An 18379-nucleotide genomic window follows, 5' to 3' on the forward strand; every position below is an offset into this window, starting at 1 on the left:
AAGGTCTTTCCTGAACATACATCACATGCAATGGAAAAATACTGCATGCCTGGCATTTAATATTTTTCACCTGTGACCCAGGATTGATGTCTGTGTAACTCCCTGATTTAATCCAACGACATGTCTCAGCAAGAAAAAAAAACCTTTCAGAGTTTGAAAAGGAGTTGGAAAAAACTAAAGTCATGCTCAACACTTCCCCTTCCCTGGAGAGATAGGAGTGCTGCTTGCCCTTTCCTGACGATAAGCATATCCTGGTGGTTAAAAATACATTTTGCTGTTACCGTAAATTCTCCATTAGCCAACTCCTTCAGCCCAGCCCACAATGTTGGGGTTCATGATTCCTTAGAGGCCACACGTGACAGAGCTTGGCATGTGCGCCCAAACACACTCAGGAAAAAGCAAAAGTAACAGCTCTGATCCTGCTGCCATTGCCTTCACCTGGAGCAGAGAAATCTGTGGAGTGGCAAATACATTCAGCTCAAATGACTTGTACCAACACCCCATGGACTCCACATTAATTTTTTAACTTCACAGCTGCTTCCAGACAGAAAGTTATGGGTTGTATTGAATTCTGGACAGCAATTAATTCTTCTGTTAATTTTACTGTTTCCAGCGATCATTGTGCAAAGGGACAACTCAGTAAAATGGAGCTTAGTGAACAGCAGGGTCTGGCTGCCTGATTTGAGATTCTGAAGGCCAGAAGCCTGTTCTTCACCTGGAAAACTCAGCCTGTTGAAAGATGGCTCCAAAACTTGGGCTATGCAAAGGACACAGATGCCACCTCTTACCAAGGAGGCACCAGCCCTGGGAGGAGCCTGGCTCAGCAAAGCTGGGGCTGCTCACACACCCAGATGCCTCTACCTGCAGGGATCCTTTGCCTCTCCTAGCATATTCCTGCCAGGAGAAGGCTGATGGGACACTCCTCTCTCAGGGTGAGGTAGAAGCTGGTGAACAACTGTGACTCCCTGTGAAACAGAAATCACCAGAGTCACAAGTCCGGTTGCGTAAACGTAATACTTTGCCTCCTTGGCAAGTACCTTGCAGTTAAGGAGGCACAGAGAGGCCTTGCTCCCAGGTATCAAGAGCTTCAGCTGAAAATCTTGTTTGAGAAACCAGTTCTGGATTCTTCCTGTGAGACTTAAGGGAAAAAAATTGAGGGGTCAAAAAGAGGTAGAAATAGGAACTTCAAAAGTTGTATCACCTCTGTGCACAAGAGGTAAAGGAAACCAGGCAGCAGCCCTCTTCCTTTTCTGTTAGGATTCCAGGCTGTGGAATAAAGATAAATCCAAGTTCACCCTCCTGTCTTTGTTTCCAAGACTCAGTAAGACAGGGGAGATATGGCAGAGCCCATCTACACAGCCATAACCATAGGAACACCAGCAACAAGGGTAAATCAACACAACATTCCCTATCATCAGTCCGTGTTTACACTGGGGGCCTCAGGCTCCCTGCAACAACCTGGCTGGCAGTCCTGGACCTTGGTATGGCTGTGGAACTAAGTAAGGAAAGGGATTTATGGGACAAATATTAATTTTTCTGTCCTAGTTCCCACCATCTTTTTTAGAACATGTATTTACAGCACCTGGTTTCTGCACCCTGCTTTGAAGCCGTGCTACTGCCTTCCCCCTTCACTCCCCTTGCCCAAGCTGCCCCAAACCTCAGCTTTTCCTTGACTCCTACCTCACATTTGGCCTTGCCTCAGTCCTTTTGTTTAGGAGAAGGTAGAAAGAGTTCTGGGTATTTTCCTGAAGATCAAACCCAGGGGAGGCAGCCCCAGCAGAGGCAAGGGCTGGTACCCCAGTGCAGGCAGCACAGCACAGAGGTAGAATATTGCTCAACTGGAGTTGCAGCTGCTTGGCATCTTAAAAATGTGCAGGTCTCTGAACTTGCAGGGGTTGTGTCTGCACGCTGTGACACAGCCAAGGGTCGGGATATCAGGCAGCCCTGGAAGGAGCTGTTTGTACCTGCCCTTGGGAGCAGTTATGCTTCACATATTTTTCTCCTCCTCTTTGAAAGGTCACATGGAAGAGCAGTATTTGTGAAGGGGACGAGTGAAGGTGACTGACAAGAATGGATACCTTGAAACAACCATGAGAGCTTTTCCAGCCGAGCAGAAGCTCCTTCCCACTCCCATTTTTCCTGGCGTGGCCATTGACAACATCCACGGCCCAGCAACAACAAGCATTTACTGCCTGGGCAGAGCCAGGGAGGGACTGATCCCGCCTCCCCTCATTTCCTCATTGCCTTTCCTCCTCCATTTATTTCCTTTGGGTTTTCCCCTTTGATTAAACTTCTGGCATGTTGGAATGTTTAATAATAAAACAGATAACTCATGGGAGATGATATTTATAAAATCTACTTCTTTTTTTTTCACTTTTTATAAGACCTTGAGAGAAAACTACGTTCTTCCTTTTAAAATTAAAAAAAAAGCAGAAGGTGCAGTTAACAAGTTTTCAAACAATCAATGTTTTATTTGGTTAATTTATTAAACACCTTTAAGACAATTAATTTTGGTCTGTACCCTTCTATAAAATGATTCAAGTTCTGAACAAACCTCCAATACATAAAGCAAAGTTACTTTTACCATACGCAAATTTCAGATCAAAATACAACACTCTGTTTTCTTACATTTATAAAACCCGGTCAAATACAAACGACATTAAAAAAGATAAAACACTTTCACTGATCCTTGGTACAATATTACAGCACAATTTGCACAGTGGCAACTAAGTCCTCAAAGCACAAGTCAAATACTTTAAAAAGGGAGCCTCCCTTTAGTCACCCAATGTTCTACTGAACACGTAAACAAAGCGAGTGCTACTGAATCCAGGAAAATTCCCGTGTCCCTTTTCATACCATGTGTGAGCCACAAAGCAATTCTGCAAGGGAAGCTACTGGTGAGTAACCAAAGAGCTTTCCTACTTTGCTGTTATCAGTTTTTGTGCAACTATTCCATGAAAATAAATGAATGGAGGTGGACCAGACTCTGCACTGGGCAATTTATGGCAACTAAAGTAAACTAAGAAATGAGTGTTTTTCTAAAAACAGACCATAAAACTATATTAAAAAAATATACGAAATTATCATGGGTACAACTGGAGTAACTGCCTTTTGCTTCACCTTCAAGACATCTAATGAAGACACAGAGTGTTTTCAATTTTTGAGTTTGTTCAATTGCAAAACCCAGTGTTTCAGCAATGGGTCAAAGTGCCATTAGAATTGCACATTTTTCTTTAATTACAGAATGCATGGTTGCATGAAACGCTCATTTGGTGCTACATCTGAAAGCCTGCACTTACACTAACCTGTGAACATGTGGGATCTCCTATGAAACAGAAACAAGAACGAAAATTAAAACTACAAACATAAAATGATAAAACTCAAGTCTCAGTTGATAGACATTCCTGGGAAGGTCCTACTTAGCAAACCTTGCAGCAACACCTTGAGAAGAGAAAGTAAAACCAGAAAAATGGATGGGTCTGATGTGTCCCCTCGGGCTCTGCTTTGCACAGGCAGTCAGGGCAGTTGTACCACAGTGCAACTGAAGGGTTTTTGCCTGAAGTTCTGCAACCCCTTCATTTCCCCCACCCCCAAACCACTGATTTTACTCACAGTTCAATTGTAACTTCGGTTATTCAGCCTCATCTAATGTGAAAATGTGTACATAATTAAATGGAAAAATACACTAATGGATCTAACTTTCCTCTCTCCTCCCTCCCCAAACTCACATCAAACCCACGAGGACACCACACACTCCAAAACTTTTCCTACCTGTTAATGTTCACATAATCCTGACAGAACAGAGAACTGCAAACTGCACAAATAATAGACAGTTAAATAATGCTCAAGTGTAAACAATACAGGATGGACATGGTTTAATAAAACCCTAGTGAGGTACAGCAAAAACTTAATTTCCTAATTTAGTGTTTTAAGTGCAATTGAAACGCTGCTGTACCATCCTTCTGCAAACACATCTCTCCAGAATTAAGCTGCACTACTAGGCTTATTCCCTTAAAGCTACATACCCATGCTATAACTCATTATATTGACTTAATGCAAATATTTGTGGGGAAAATTAATTTACAGGGTTAATTAAAATCTTTTTAGTATTCAAAAGGAATGATAGTAAAGGGATCAACTATGGAAAATGTGGTAATACATGTTTTTTAAAAGATTTCCAATAATTCTAACACAAAACAGCAAGTATATTTTGAAAAATGCATAGAAACCCTGTCAATACAAAAATCCCCACTGAAATTACACAACTAAGCAATTTTAATCTAAATATTTTTATGTGCTTTTCTATAAAGGCCACTTTGACGTACAAATACAAAAAAATTTACATTTTCCCCAAAATAAATTATTTGTTCCTCAATTAAAAATACTGAATATGGAAGCATAACAACCCTCTCTCATGCCAGCTGCTCATCTGCAGTGGCTATTTCTGAAGAAGAAAATCTCCTAGTATTTTCAGTTACCAAAAGAAATAAGAAATGGCTTCAGCCTGTGGTCTGCTTAGCACTAGGAAAAACCTGGGGGAAGGAATGGAACAGGCTGAGCCCCTTACACTGCATGTGCTGGGGAGGGAATGGATGTACACAGAGAGAGCTTTCCTGCTTGTCTCCCAGGCTATGCACCAAAATCTCTGTTTGGAATCAGAGAAAGAAATTGAGGTCAATCTGAATTAAAGATAGACAAAATAGTAAAGGGAGTTAGGAGGCAGAAACTGTATGAGGTCCAGGGTGGGTTAAGTAACTGAAGAATTCAGGATCACCTGGGAGAGGAGAGCTCCTCACAGGAGACGGAACCAGCAAAAACTGTACCCGTTTTTTAACAGGGGGAAGAAGAGGAACACAAGGAACAAATTTCATTTGAAAAATGAAGCAATGGGAGAACAAAGAACCTTTACCAGCAGTCCTGACCACATGGGCATTTATCGCTGAATTGCCACAGAAGCAAAAAAACCAAACTCACACAGAAGCAGCAGAAATGAAAACGTACTTTGACTGATTGGAGACATCACAGGGATTCTTCACTGTAAGCACCAAATTCACAACTGACTGACACAGGGAAAGCAAGACAACATCAACCCAGGGGGCACAGCAAACCCCAAACCTGACATGCTCTAGGGCAGGGAGGTGCAAACGTGGTGAAGTGGCCCCAGAGGGTAAAGCTGCACTGGGGGGGTTACAGGACAAGCTCCAGCCGACAACACCATGGGACAACAGGAGGGACACACATGGAGATCACATCATCCCGAGCCAAAACACCCAACAACCTGACCCAGCTAAACTGCTGGGCCAGGCAAGGGGGCAGGAGCAAAAGCAGTGAACTAGAGTTGATCTGGATACGAGATTCTTGGGCAGCCATTGAGTACAAGCTCTCCTAACCTTGGACCAAGGACTGGGTTTGGAAGGACACAGGAGCTGCACTTCTGTATCACAAGGAATTCAGCTCTCTGGTGTGCTGTATTGCATAGTTTGATTGAGGTCAAAGAGCATTTATGTCTTATTTTTCCTTGTTTTAAACAGAAGTAACTCAACATACTCCGATCAGAGCATTCCAAACCCTGCCCCCGAGTGATTAATCAGTTAATTTCTAAAGATTTTGGGGATGACATATAAAAGCCAAAGCTCCATTCCCACACAAAGCACCGGACCCACAGAACATGTACTCACATAAAAAGCCTGTAACAGTAACCACATCTGTAATACAGGAGTCAGAGCAGGACAGCTGGATGATGGCGGTAACCCTTGCTGTCCAGCTGTAAAGAAAAGGTGAGTGCTTTTCCCTCACCACACCAATATGCCTCTTGTAGAAAAGGTGGCAATATATTCTGACAATATCCTGGTAATTATCAAGATCTTAGATTTGACAGAACATTGAACCTTTAGGAGAGTGGCAGCAATGTGACATCACATTCCAACACCCTCCTATTACTTGGTTCATGGAATACAGATATCATAATTGGATTATTCAATAGCTGTTTCATTCTCTTAAGATATAAGAGACTATTTGTACTGCACAAAGTCAGACTAACTACACTAGTTATCATTCTTATAATACATATTCATATTCTTTAACCCAATCCCACAAGATTCATGGGACTCAATAAATATGGTTTACCGAGGGAAAACTCTGAAGATAGAGCATCTAATGTGAAGAAATTTTAGTTTTTCCTTCTGAAGGTAAAACAATTCCAGTTTATCAGGGTCCCACTCTGGATTGTGAAGCAGTGGGCATACGAACTGGGATGCAGTTTCACATCTGTGGTTTCTCAAAAAAAGAAAAAGTGCAGTGGAAAAACAGGTGGCCAGAAGCTCCCCAGCTCTTTAGGCCAGCACCTGTGGTTCCACACTGCAGACATAGTTCCAGAACCCACAGTTCCATAGCTCCAGAAGTTTCAGATTTAAATACAACAAATGCAAAATAGTGGATCTCCTATAATAGCCCATAAATCTTTATATCATAAGGACAGTGTGGACTCATCCTTACCTGTGCAGCAAGGAGCAGCTGCGAGGCAAGGAACGATGCTGCTCCTCAGCCTTCCCTAGAATGAGAGGATCAGGAATTTGCAAGTTCAGTAGAGTTTCTCCATGGCCCCTCATTTATCAGCTGTTTTTCAGAAGTACTGCAGGTAACACAGATACTCCTGTGAGGCCACCAACCGGTGGCTCCTCTGCAGTGACAGCCTGGATGAGTTTGGATGGTCCAGAGGGCAGCACCCAATATGTGAAGCAGGAAAAGGACAAGGCAGTCTCTGGACTCTTTTCAAAAGGCTAAAGGGCTCTTAGAGTAACACAACTGAGAAATGCTACAGCACTGGGACTGCAGAGCCTACAAGAAGGCAATAAATAACCTGCTGTCTGAGATGGGACAAATTCAAACATCAACCCTTGATCCTTCCTGCTGCTTCAGACAGGGCAGGAATAGGACTTTATGTGTTTCAGAGAAAAAAAAAGCTTCCTGTAGCAGTGTTACCAAATGCCGAAACCAAACTGATGACACAGATCAAACAAAAATAAAGACAGCACAAAAAGGACAACAACAAAGTTCCTGTGCAGGACTAAAATTCAGCTCTCTCCTCCATGGCTTGTGTCTACAAGAGCCTCTCCTCAGAGTGCCCAATGTCACTGCAATGGCAGCACTTGGAGCTTCTCTCCTCCTTCCTCCTGAGCACCTGTGGCACCCAAACCCTGGGGGGCTGAGCAGGAGGGGTCTGAGACAAACCCCACACCAGGCCCAACATCCCAATGATGTGCCAGCCACATGGGTCAGTGTGTCCCAGACACACAGCCACGTCCTGGGATGATTAATATTTATGGAATAGCCACCATGATGCTAATGGAAGGCTCTGGAATTAGCAGCTAATTGGTACAGTCTGCAGAGTTATGAATAGCTCCTTGTTTCACCCCTACTATTTGTGCATGGCCACTAAAATGTTTGCTACATTGAAGTCAAAGTTAGTATAAGCTGCTCCTCAAAATTTTAGAGGAAGATGTTCTCCATGAAGCATTTCTTGGCTTTGCCTTTACAAAGAAAGGAAAAAAGTAGCATTTTCCCATTACATTTTGTATTATTAAGGCCTTTGACAGTTTGGAAGCCATCTTTATGAAAAGGGATGCTTTTCAAAATAGAGATTGAATACTCAAAGAAAAACTCCACAGAACAAACACAAGCTGATTACCAGCTTATATTGGTACTTTTAGAAGTCAAGCACAGTGTAAGGAATTCAAATCTATGTCAAAATAGCACCTTTAGAAGCAGAAGAAAAGACACCTTTTAAAAAACTTTTTCAATCTAAGCAAAGCTCCATATACCTGAAGATTACAAAGAAATGGTCAATGACAAGTTCAGGTATGGAAAGTGGGTATTGATTTGAACAGTTTTTCCTCTGCAGGTGATTAAATGGGGAACTCTACAGAAAAAATATCTAATTAGACATTACAGAAAAATCAGTGAATTTCTCTATTGAGATAATGTATCAAGTTCACAGGCAAAACAGTGAGAGCAGAGTAGAGGCAGAGAGAAAACTATCTGATCTAGCCTTAAAAGAGCAGAGACTTCTATTTTTTAAACAGATCTCTTCCTATTTAAAAATCATCAGGACAGCCTTTTAATTGCTACTCTCATTTCCAAGTATAATAGTTACTATCAAGTAATAGAAATTTTTATTTACTTTTTACAGCAGCTGCAGGTCAACCTTGGTCTTTTTGTACAGAAACATTAATTTAAAATGAAATTAAACTGTCCTTGGGCAATGATACCATTCTGTCCTGCTTCTTGTCTGCTTTTAGGTTTTTTTTAATTGAAGGACAAAATGCGATTTAAAACAAAACAAAACAAAAAATATCTGACAAAGTGCAAAGAAAGTAAAAATGAGGTAGCTGGGCATAGGGGCTTTTCCCCCCAGGACAAGGCGCCAGGCTTCCAGCCACAGTGACACACATGAGGGACTGGGCTACACCTGCTCTACCTGCAGCTCTGCTTACAGGGGTTCAGGTGATCTGTGACCTGCTGGCAGCAGTTTTACAAGCTCCATGGAAAGTCATTTCATTGTGTACTAAGCACTGTCCCCACACACACTGATGTGCAGAGATGTGCAAAAGCCACGGGGAGCAAGTTGGGTGGCCACCCTCTGGCCCACAGGAGTTGTGCTCCCAGGCCCACGGGCACAGGCTGTGTGTTCAGAGGGAGAGTGAAAGCGAAATCCTGTTAATAACAACAAAAGAGAAAACACCTGAGGCCATAGGAAACATTGTGCATGGAACACCCAGGACCTGCCCCTGATGGGCTTTGGGGCCCCAACACTGAGGGCAGTCAGTGGTGGCAATTCCATGAGTTCTGTACCAAGCTCAGCCTTTTGTTCCACCTGACACTCACAGCAAGGCTTGTGCAGTGTAAGGAGAATTTTGTACTGAACCTTCTCCACCCCTCAGCACTGTATAGGCGCTTCCAGGAGCCCCCCAGAACACAGCTTGCTGTCTACGTCATGTAGCCAAGATAGGACAGAACACTCACCATGCATTGCAAAATGCAGACCCTTAAACACTAACATGTTTCAATTGCAAGAAGCAAACTACTCAGGTTTTGGAAATCAAGGATTCAAAAAAAAAAAGCTTAAAATTGACTTAGCAGGTGTTTCCCCAAGCAAACAAAAGCTAGAACAGACTTCATGTTCTCTAGGCAACCCAAAGGAGTCCTTTGGACTAGTTTAAGACCAACTCTGAAAGGGTTTGAAGGCATTTCTAAAGAGGGCACCCCCTGGCTTCCCTTCAGAAAGAAACTATAGCAAGAGCTTTACAGAATGTCAGCTGTGTTTAACTTGATCACCTCAGCAGATACCCCTGTGCACTGCTTTATTCACTGTAATAAATAAGCAGGCTTTGCTTTTTACTACATAAAAACAGTGAAACAAGTGACAGGGATGATAATGCTTTCCTGTTATCATGTGTAAATTAATAAAGCAGATTAATAAAACCCAAAGCTTTTGCCTGTGAGGTCGTTCAGGAGGACCTCAAGCCCAGCCAAGGATCAGGTTTTTTGTAGCACACTGGATGAAATTTAAACTGCAGATGGAAATTTAAACTTTCCAAAATGGCTTTTGCTTTCATCAGGTACAAATTTGTTCCACAGGGTTTTTTTTTTCTGTCCTGAAATTGGCAGCCCAATAACAGAATGCACAGAAATGACACTTGAGAAACAAGTGCACAGCTGGTGGCAGGAGGTCAGTCAGGCTCTGACAGGGTTTAGAGCTACAGATGAAAGAAACTTGACCTCGACAAAAACTGAGGTTGTCTCAGCTTTAACTCAAAAGAAATGGAGGAAAGTCAAATAAATTAAGAAAAAAAATTTAAATAAGTGCCTAAGGTGGTAATTCAAAAACCCCCAGTATTAAAACAAAAAAATAAATTAATGTTTTATCAATAAAATAACACCAATTACAGAGGGGATGCTTCTTTCTATTATTGTAATCAGACCTGACAGCTTTTACCAGGGCTCAGAACAGTCTCATTTCATTATGCAAATTCAAGGGCACAGGTAGGCAGTGGCATTGAGCAGCTTCATGGACTGAAGTGCTCTGGCAGGTGTTCTCTGCTCAGAAACCCTGCAAAACTGCTGGGCATCAAGATTTAGCCTTTTTCCATTGAAAAGCTCCAATCTTCCATCTCACTTTTCAAGACATTTCAATAGATTATTTCAAATAACCTCCAAATATTATTCTATACAAGTCCTTTATGTATTGCAAATACTTTTATAACTAAAAAGCAGGTACTTAGAATAAGTAATTAAAAATATTATTCAGATTTGATATTATCAATAAATTTTCAACATAACCACCTGTTGGTAGTGGCTCATAGTTTAATTCTCTTATTACCCTTAATCCTTTTAAACAGGTGTTTATCTAGCTGGGTACTGAATGGCTTTAGTCTATGTTTTTAGGTAACATGTTAATCATAATTTTGGGGGAATTGATTGCTGGAGCACAGCAGCAGTCAGACTGCAGAGTCACACTGGGCATGGCTGGTCAGAGGTGTCACCTTAAACTCTGCCTGCAATCCTTCCTACAGCAAGGAATTTCCCAGGGAGAAAAAAAAGAGAAAAAAACCCCCACACCAAAACCCATGGGGATGATGGAGAGCAGATGCCAAACTTATTAATGAACTTCAGAGCACACAGAGGTGACCCCCACAGAAAATGAGCAGCTTCCCCAAACCCCACTGCCTTTCGATTTTACTGGCTCACCTTCCCAAGCCCTGTGCTTTTCTCTCACAGACCATGTGCCCTGGAAACACAGCTCCAAAAAAAACCAAGGAAGAGCATCAGAAAATGGCAAATGTCAAAAGGCTGCAGCAGTGACGACCGAAACACAGGCCTGTACTCAGTCCTGAACGGGAAAAGGAAATACTCCTTTGGGAAGATGGAAATAGCAGCTTCTACAAACACGGATGCAATTAACACCCCTCCCACCCACCTGAAGTAGCCATTTAAGTGCTCCAAAGAGCTAAAGAGAACACAACCCCCAAATCCTCAGTGCTAAATTAGAGGCAGAAAGGATCCATTTAACACTAAATTAAATATAATTCCTTGGAAAGCATTGCTGTGAGTGGCACCAAACCACACCTTAGTTACAATGGTCAGTCTGCCTGTGTCCCTGGGCACAGCCACATTTCCCGAGGCACAGTTTCATTCTGCAGGTCGATAAATGCAAACAAATTGCACTTAATCTAAACAGTTATAATTTTAAATACTAAAGCCTGTTGTCAGCTGCCTTGTATTATATACTTGCGTGGCACCAGTGCTCTAGTAAAGAGCAAAGTGTCCATATGCATCACATGGAGTGATGCTCAAGGCAGCTGTGAAGAGTAACACAAACCTGCAGAACAGCATTTAAAAAAAGTAGATTTACATTGCTTTCAATAGCATCCATTAAAAAAAAAAAAAGACCCACTGCTCTTTTTTGGAACACAGTGAATTTTAAGCATATCTGTATTTTAGTAGAACAGTTGAATTATTGTTATACACAGAAGAACCCAAAAGTTTGGCACTTGTAACAATTTGGATTTGTTATTGCATCCTCCACTCTGCATGGCACATGCATGGTAGCAGAGCCCCTGCACAGCATTTATGGAACAAACAGAGAAACTGCAGTTAAAACAGGGGAAAACCTCCCCAGACCCCTCTTTCTGTACTTGTGCATTTACTGAGACATGCAGGCACCAGAAATATTGCAAAGCAACCCAAGCTGCCTGGTGTGTTCTGGAGGGGGAGTTCAGAAGCCAGGCGGTTCAGTAGCTTTGATAAAAGCCTTATTTTCATATCAAGATCTCTGCTCCTGAAGGCAGGCTGTGTGCCAGGCACGTGCTGTGCAAACACCAGGGACACAGCCTGCCCACAGCTATCAGTGAGCTGATTTTGAGCTTCTTTTGGTTTCACATTCACCTCTGTCCTCTTGTGTAACTTTGTATTAAGTTGCCTTCAATTTAAAGATGAAGTACCCTCAAAGCTACAGAAATTCACTTGACCAGAAGCAGGTGGGTTGACACTTTAACAATAACTAAAATTTAAGGATTAGCTGACAAAATATTTAAGGACAATTAGACCTTGCTATGGTACAGCAAAACAGAAGACTTTTCAGGATGCCTCTTCTTCAAGTTATAAAACCAGTAAGGGAGAGATCTGAAATCTAACCCTGACTCTTTAGGAATATAAGCATCTGTCAAGGCCAGGTAAGGAACAGAGCCAGGCCAGGCATGTGACTCCCTCAGAAACTCAAGGGATTTATGTTATGAGAGCAACAGCACTTTACACCTTTGCTTCTGTAATCTCCCTCTGCTGTGCAGAGCAGCCACAAGGCTACAAGTGTAAAACAAGCACAGAGGACACTGCTGTGTGCTTACAGTAGTATATATATTTTTCCCCCACTTTTCCCCTAAAATTGACAATTCCAGAATTTTTCTAAAATTATCTGTGGCACATGAAAAAAAGGAAGAAGAAACTTTTCTTGGGAGAATTGTGGGAAGAGATGGATTAAGGGGAGAAAAAAGCCACCACTCATCCCATCTTCCACAATTCCTACCCTGTATTTGGTGATTTTCTGATTTCAGTACCTGGGGTTGGTCCAATTCCTCACCAGGGAAAGGAAAACAGATGCAGAGGGCCAGCCCAAGTGCCTCAAGCTCAAGGTGGCCCAGCCAGTCCTCATCCTGCATGGACAGCTGGCCAGGACACACATTCAAACTGTCACCTGTGGAGGACCTGGCTGAATGTCAGTGCCAACAATGAGCTTGGAGGAATTAAGGCCACTGTGCTAAGCAAGGACAACTTAAACAAGTTTCTAAGCTGCCAAACCACCTAAAACCCCTGGACTGCAACTCAGAAAAACTCCTGAGTTGTTTCTCATGTGGTTCAGCCATCATGCGCAGGGGTACACAGTGCCAAGAGAGCAGGGACAGCTGAGTGGTGGCATTTACCAGGGAACCCCAGTTCAATCTACAGCTGTTTGCACATTCAACACTCAGCAAACTGGTGACCTCCCTCCTCTCAGCACCTCTGGTACCATCACAGCCTCCCTCCCCTTCTGAAATCAACCACCCCTCGGAAAAGAGAAAGAGAAGCCAGAGGTGAGCTCTGCCTCTTCACCCCTACACCACCACTGGTACAATCCCTGCAGAAAGGGGAGCCTTGGCTTCAAAGCCTTGCTCCAAATTCTGAGGGAAATTGAACCTGGTTATTGCACAATCCAAGGGATACACTCACAGATCAGAGCTGGGCAGAAAGACAGACAGGAAGGCACATCCCTTCCCTCCTGCACACACAGAGGCTAGAACAGCTCCTGGATCAGTCCCACAGACAATGCAGAAGGGGAATGGTCCCATCCCCTTAGGCAAGGCCAAGGAAGCCAGTTTTGAGATCTCAGGAGTGCCTAAATCTTGAGCATACACCCCAAAACCCCAGAGAGCATCCCTGGAGACTTGGTCCCCAGCCACGTGGAACATGACACAAGTACAATGTGCTCAGAAATTCAGTTTATGACGGGTTCAGGTACAGAGGCTTAAACTTCTTGGTCAAATCTCACTGAGTGCATTCACAACATGCTCCAATCACCAGCAGATTTGTTTCTTTTATTTATGTTTTCTTTAAAAAAAAACAAACTAAGAACGCCTAGTGTTAATCCTACTCTAAGTGTAAACATTTGGTTCAGTAACTTGAACTGCAAAACACCGCTCGAGTATTTACTTGGGTTTATCATGTGCATTTATCACTTACGTTTTCTGGACGCTGAATGCCCTCAAGTGTACTGGGAAGCTACAGGGACTCGGGAGATAGCAGCTGCAATATTCTGAATAACATTTTCTGAAGTTTTCCAAGCCACTTAGAAAACTGAGCTCAAAGTGAAACAGATACTTAGGAACATTCATCACTTTTGAATATGGGATCTTGGCACTTTGTCTGAGGAAAAAAAAATTGATCCATGTAAGATTTTTCAAAAAAGGGAAGTTTAACAGATAAACTAACAGCACTTGATTTATTTCACAAGCCAGCCAAGGATGGAAATAGTGGTTCACATTTCTGTAGTAAAGCATTATATATAAATTTAAAATCTAAAGACATATATATACACACACCAAGTTTACTGCAATGCATAAATATATAAACTTTTTAATATGCCAACTAATATAGGTCAGAAAATCAATGTATATAGTTCAAGTTTTGCAGCACTTCAGCATTGTAAAAAATAAAAATAAAAAAAGGTCAATGGATTGGCTGCTGCCCTTTTCCCCACCCTCCCATACTCCTCTGCTCAGGAATCAGAGTAATTCCAACCCCACATCAGTGCTATGGAAGGACTGAGCAGAAATAAGTTTCAGAATGGCTCTTCAAGGACTATTTAGTGAAATACCAATATTTTGAAGTAGTTTGGGATCATATTTAAACATATGTATGATGATTTCAATAAAGATGACAAAGGTTTACACTAACACAACTGAGGGCAGAGTTTGGCTTGTCTGAGGTCCACAGAGTTGCAGAGTGGAAAGTCTTGTATGTAGTTATAATACTGGTTGTACAAAGTCTCTTTTTCTGAAGGGCAAGAGGTATAATTTCTATTTTCCATCTCTCCCATTTTATTCCCTTTAAATAAATACAGGTTATGTCCCACCCATCACAACAACAAAGAAATCAAAAATTGAGGTAAAACTGTTCTACCAGCTGATCTTGACTACAAACAAAAAGTCAATTAAATATCACTACTGATGTGAACAAGGCTTAGTAAGAAATCAAACGTAAGATACTAAGTTCTTCACTATAACCACACCATAAAACCCAGCTTTCAAAGTCAGACAGCAGTAAACAAGACTGTACTGTAGCACAGAAATCATTAGTAAACCAACTTTTGATCCCAATTTAAAGTCACTGTACAAATTTTCCTTAACTCTTAGTCCAAACCCCATGTTTTCTGCAAAATAAATATATCCTTGTCATATTTCACCTTTGTTCTAAGAGACATAAAATACACCTTTCTACAATCCTCAATGTTAAAAACCATTCTTAGCTTGCAAGCAGACTGAAGTAAAAAGGAACACAATCTATTTAGTTTGTCCTTTTGCTCTTACCAAAAGCAGCAATCATCACAAACTGTTCCAAACATGTCTTCCCTTTTCACTTCAAGGAAAACAGCCACCAAAGCCCACCCAGAACTGCACGCCACCCACCTGCAGACCAGTTCATCAGGCTACTGAATGACAGCGTAGGAAAAAACTGTTTACTTCTTTGTGGTGTACTGTATCCATTTTCTGGGGTGTATCCATTTCAGATTAGTCCATTTTATATATATTAAAAATATTTGTCAGAATGAAACCATTGCAAATCAATGAAAAACCGTATGTACACACCTCCACCATTTTCTAGGCACAGACCTTATCTTTTGAGAAAGGACTAGAAATAAAAGGTGCAATGACCAACAACTCCTGTGGCCTCATGCTCCAACAGCAGCACACCAGGGAGGTTGGTTATCATGTAGCTTCTGTGTATTACAGCTATCCAGTTCCAGATAGCACATGGATTCGTATCAGTTCCCCGCAGGGGAAACGCACCTGAAAGCTTTTTTTTTTTTTTGCTTTTCAGTAAGCTTCACCAAAGGAAACAGATTCCCGCCAGTTTCAGACACAAAATCCTCCTTCAATAACAAGGTTTAAACTCCAAATGGTTACGACTGAAGGTGTTTCCTTGATCTCCCCCTTTTATTTTCCCCCTTCTCTTCTCTTTAATGTGTACTTAAGTTATTTGTTCCCGAAACAAGTACTGAGACTCAAGCTTTGTAAGCATTTAAAACAAAAACAGTTACCATACCAAAGCACAGCATACAGTGTAATTTTCAGCTGTAATTTCTCAGCTTTTCCTTTAAATAGAGCTAGATTATGGTGGACTGCACAGAACTCTTCCAGTCTGGTCCCCTGGCAGCACGGGCTCACGGAGAAGGTACGCGGATGCGGAACAATCCCTGCTGCAGCTGCAGCCGGAAGAGTTTGCAGTTGGCGATGCGCAGCGCCGCGCAGCCCGTCCGGCGCAGGTCCGAGGGGAACAGCGGCTTGGTGCGCTGCCAGGTGCCCGTGCTCCTCTTAAATTCCCTAACATAGTCATAGTTTGTACCTGAATTAATGAAAAAAAGAGATGGAATGCTTAAAACTCACTGCAGCTTAACCACTAGTAAGGCAAATATGTGAACGAGAGCAAGCACAGGAACACAAATCAGCGTCTGGATGGGTGGTTGAAATTATTGTCAAAGAGGAACTACTATGACATTTCTGATCCACTTAAACTCACCAAATTTGGAATTTTGTTTACTTATATTTTGGAGAAAGCCCTGCTACACACTCATATACATACACATGGCCACAAAAGTCTTCCCAATCTCTTTTACAGAGCGTGGCCAGATGCCAGCAGCTGCAAACTGAGTGTTTGATAGCACACATCGATTTGGTTGGGACTGAGAGCCACGAGTCACTATCACATCCTTATGAACCACTGGACGATGCCCCTAGAATGCAGAATTGCCTGTTTCCCACTGCAAAGACAGGAGCTACAACCTCAGGCACTAACAGGTCTTTTTACACTTAGATAAAAGCAGTAACACACTCCTAGTCTTGACCTCTTTTGGTCTCCAAACTAATCAACCAAATCAAGCCAATGCTTATGGCACTGAACTTGTTACTGAAGAGTCCAAAACCAACCTGTGTGTTTCTGTATGTCCAGCATAATCCCCTTGACACACAGTGACAGAACAGTGTCCCAGCCTCTTATTCTTAAAATGTTCCATCTTATCAGTACCAAGTATTCAAAATATTGGAAGGAAATGAGCATAAAGAGGTTTTTAGTCCTGGTTCTGACCTGTATCGAGATCTCCAATCACGTATATGCTGGCTCCGATGGGCACAGCTCCATACACAAAAGAAGAGCTAGTTGGGATACATAAGTTCTGGTCATTTAGATAAATCCACCTGTAAAAATAACAGTTGAAAAACAGGATTCGATTTTTAGTGAGCACATTAAAAAAAATAATCCTAAATCTTTTTGCAGCTGTAATCTTTGACTCAAAAGCAGAGTTTACATATTTGTTATGTAAAGGGAACATTGTATAGTTTGGAACAGTCCTGGTTTCTCCTAGCCAGGAAAAGCAGCTAGTACTGCTGTATCCTGAGGTTGCTCAATTTCAGAATTGCTCCACTCATCTGTGTAATCTACCTATAATAAATTCTTCTTTTGCCACACAGTGTGACCTTCTGGAAGAGAGCAGACATGTTAGAGAGCCAACAACAGCAATGCCAGTCAATCTTCCCTACAGAGAAAATTTTAGGCAGTTTTGTCTTAAAAATAGTCTTTAAATTGTCTTTAAAATAAACACATATAAGTTTTAATGATCCATAGTAAGGGAAAAAACAAATTGCTATAGCAGAACCTTGTTATTAAGCAGTGTCTCCCCCATATAATTCTTCAACTTCTTTAATAGTGCTTTATCAGTGACAACAAATCCTTGCCTGTTATGAAGAATGCAGCATTTGGCAATGCTTAACTTCAAACAAGGGATAGAAGACTGGAAATCAAAGTGGTATTGGAATTTGGAAAAGAAATGTCTTTTATCTGGAATTGCCACAGATCTTCCCAATCTCATATCAGGCTCTTTTCAATCCCTTTCCAGCTCCTACAATTCCCCTGTGTTCACTATAAGCTCAGGCTCATTTCAACACTACATCAGCCTGGTCTTTCCACCATGTGAAAAGCAGTTTTTCTTGTTGAAGCCTTTGGAAAACAGGTAAGGATGTATTCCTCATCCACATGGGATGCTGGTTTATAAAGAGGTCCCAAGAGTTATCAGCATCTTCTCTGTGGTTCTGAAACAAATTCCTACAAAACGCTGCTGCACCTTTGCAGATGCTGTCACAGTTACCACACACAGACCCTGACATGTACAAATCAAGGCCATTTTAGGGGACTGCTCCTACACTTCTTAGTAAATGATTTACAGAGAACATAAAGGTCTGAGAAACCTTTGAAAATCATCCCATATATTTTCATGGCTATACCAGGTTAATTTGAAGGAAAAAGTTAGAAAATGCCCTCCCAGATACTGCTGATCTTTGAAAATTCTGCATCATCTGAACTCCTGATTCAGAAGTAAACCACTCTTCTGGCACTGAAGGAGATGCTGCTCTATATCAATTATCTTGGAGACAGCAATCAATTTTTAAAGGGCAAATGAAAGGATTGGCTGCCCATTATTTTGTCTGTGCTGTACACTGAAGGATTAATGTTCTGCACAAAGCAAGGAAATGGTTTGTAGCTGTCATAGAGGAGGACAGATGGACTAACAAGAGAAAAG

The 18379-nt window shown here is 41.8% G+C and overlaps 1 protein-coding gene across 1 annotated transcript in view; it reads right to left on the reverse strand.

Moving 5' to 3' along the window:
- Positions 1-11490: 11490 nt before the first annotated feature.
- Positions 11491-18379, reverse strand: part of GAN (gigaxonin) — a 26409-nt gene continuing 19520 nt past the window's right edge. The window contains exons 10-12 of the mRNA XM_014310234.2: positions 16891-17000; positions 15853-16152; positions 11491-13953 (exon numbers count right to left, since the gene is read on the reverse strand). Coding sequence (XP_014165709.1) covers positions 15971-16152; positions 16891-17000 — 292 coding nt within the window. The 3' untranslated portion in view covers positions 11491-13953; positions 15853-15970. The remainder of the gene's footprint in view (positions 13954-15852; positions 16153-16890; positions 17001-18379) is intronic.

Source organism: Geospiza fortis, unplaced genomic scaffold (assembly GCF_000277835.1).
Source record: "Geospiza fortis unplaced genomic scaffold, GeoFor_1.0 scaffold1081, whole genome shotgun sequence".
NCBI lineage: Eukaryota > Metazoa > Chordata > Aves > Passeriformes > Thraupidae > Geospiza > Geospiza fortis.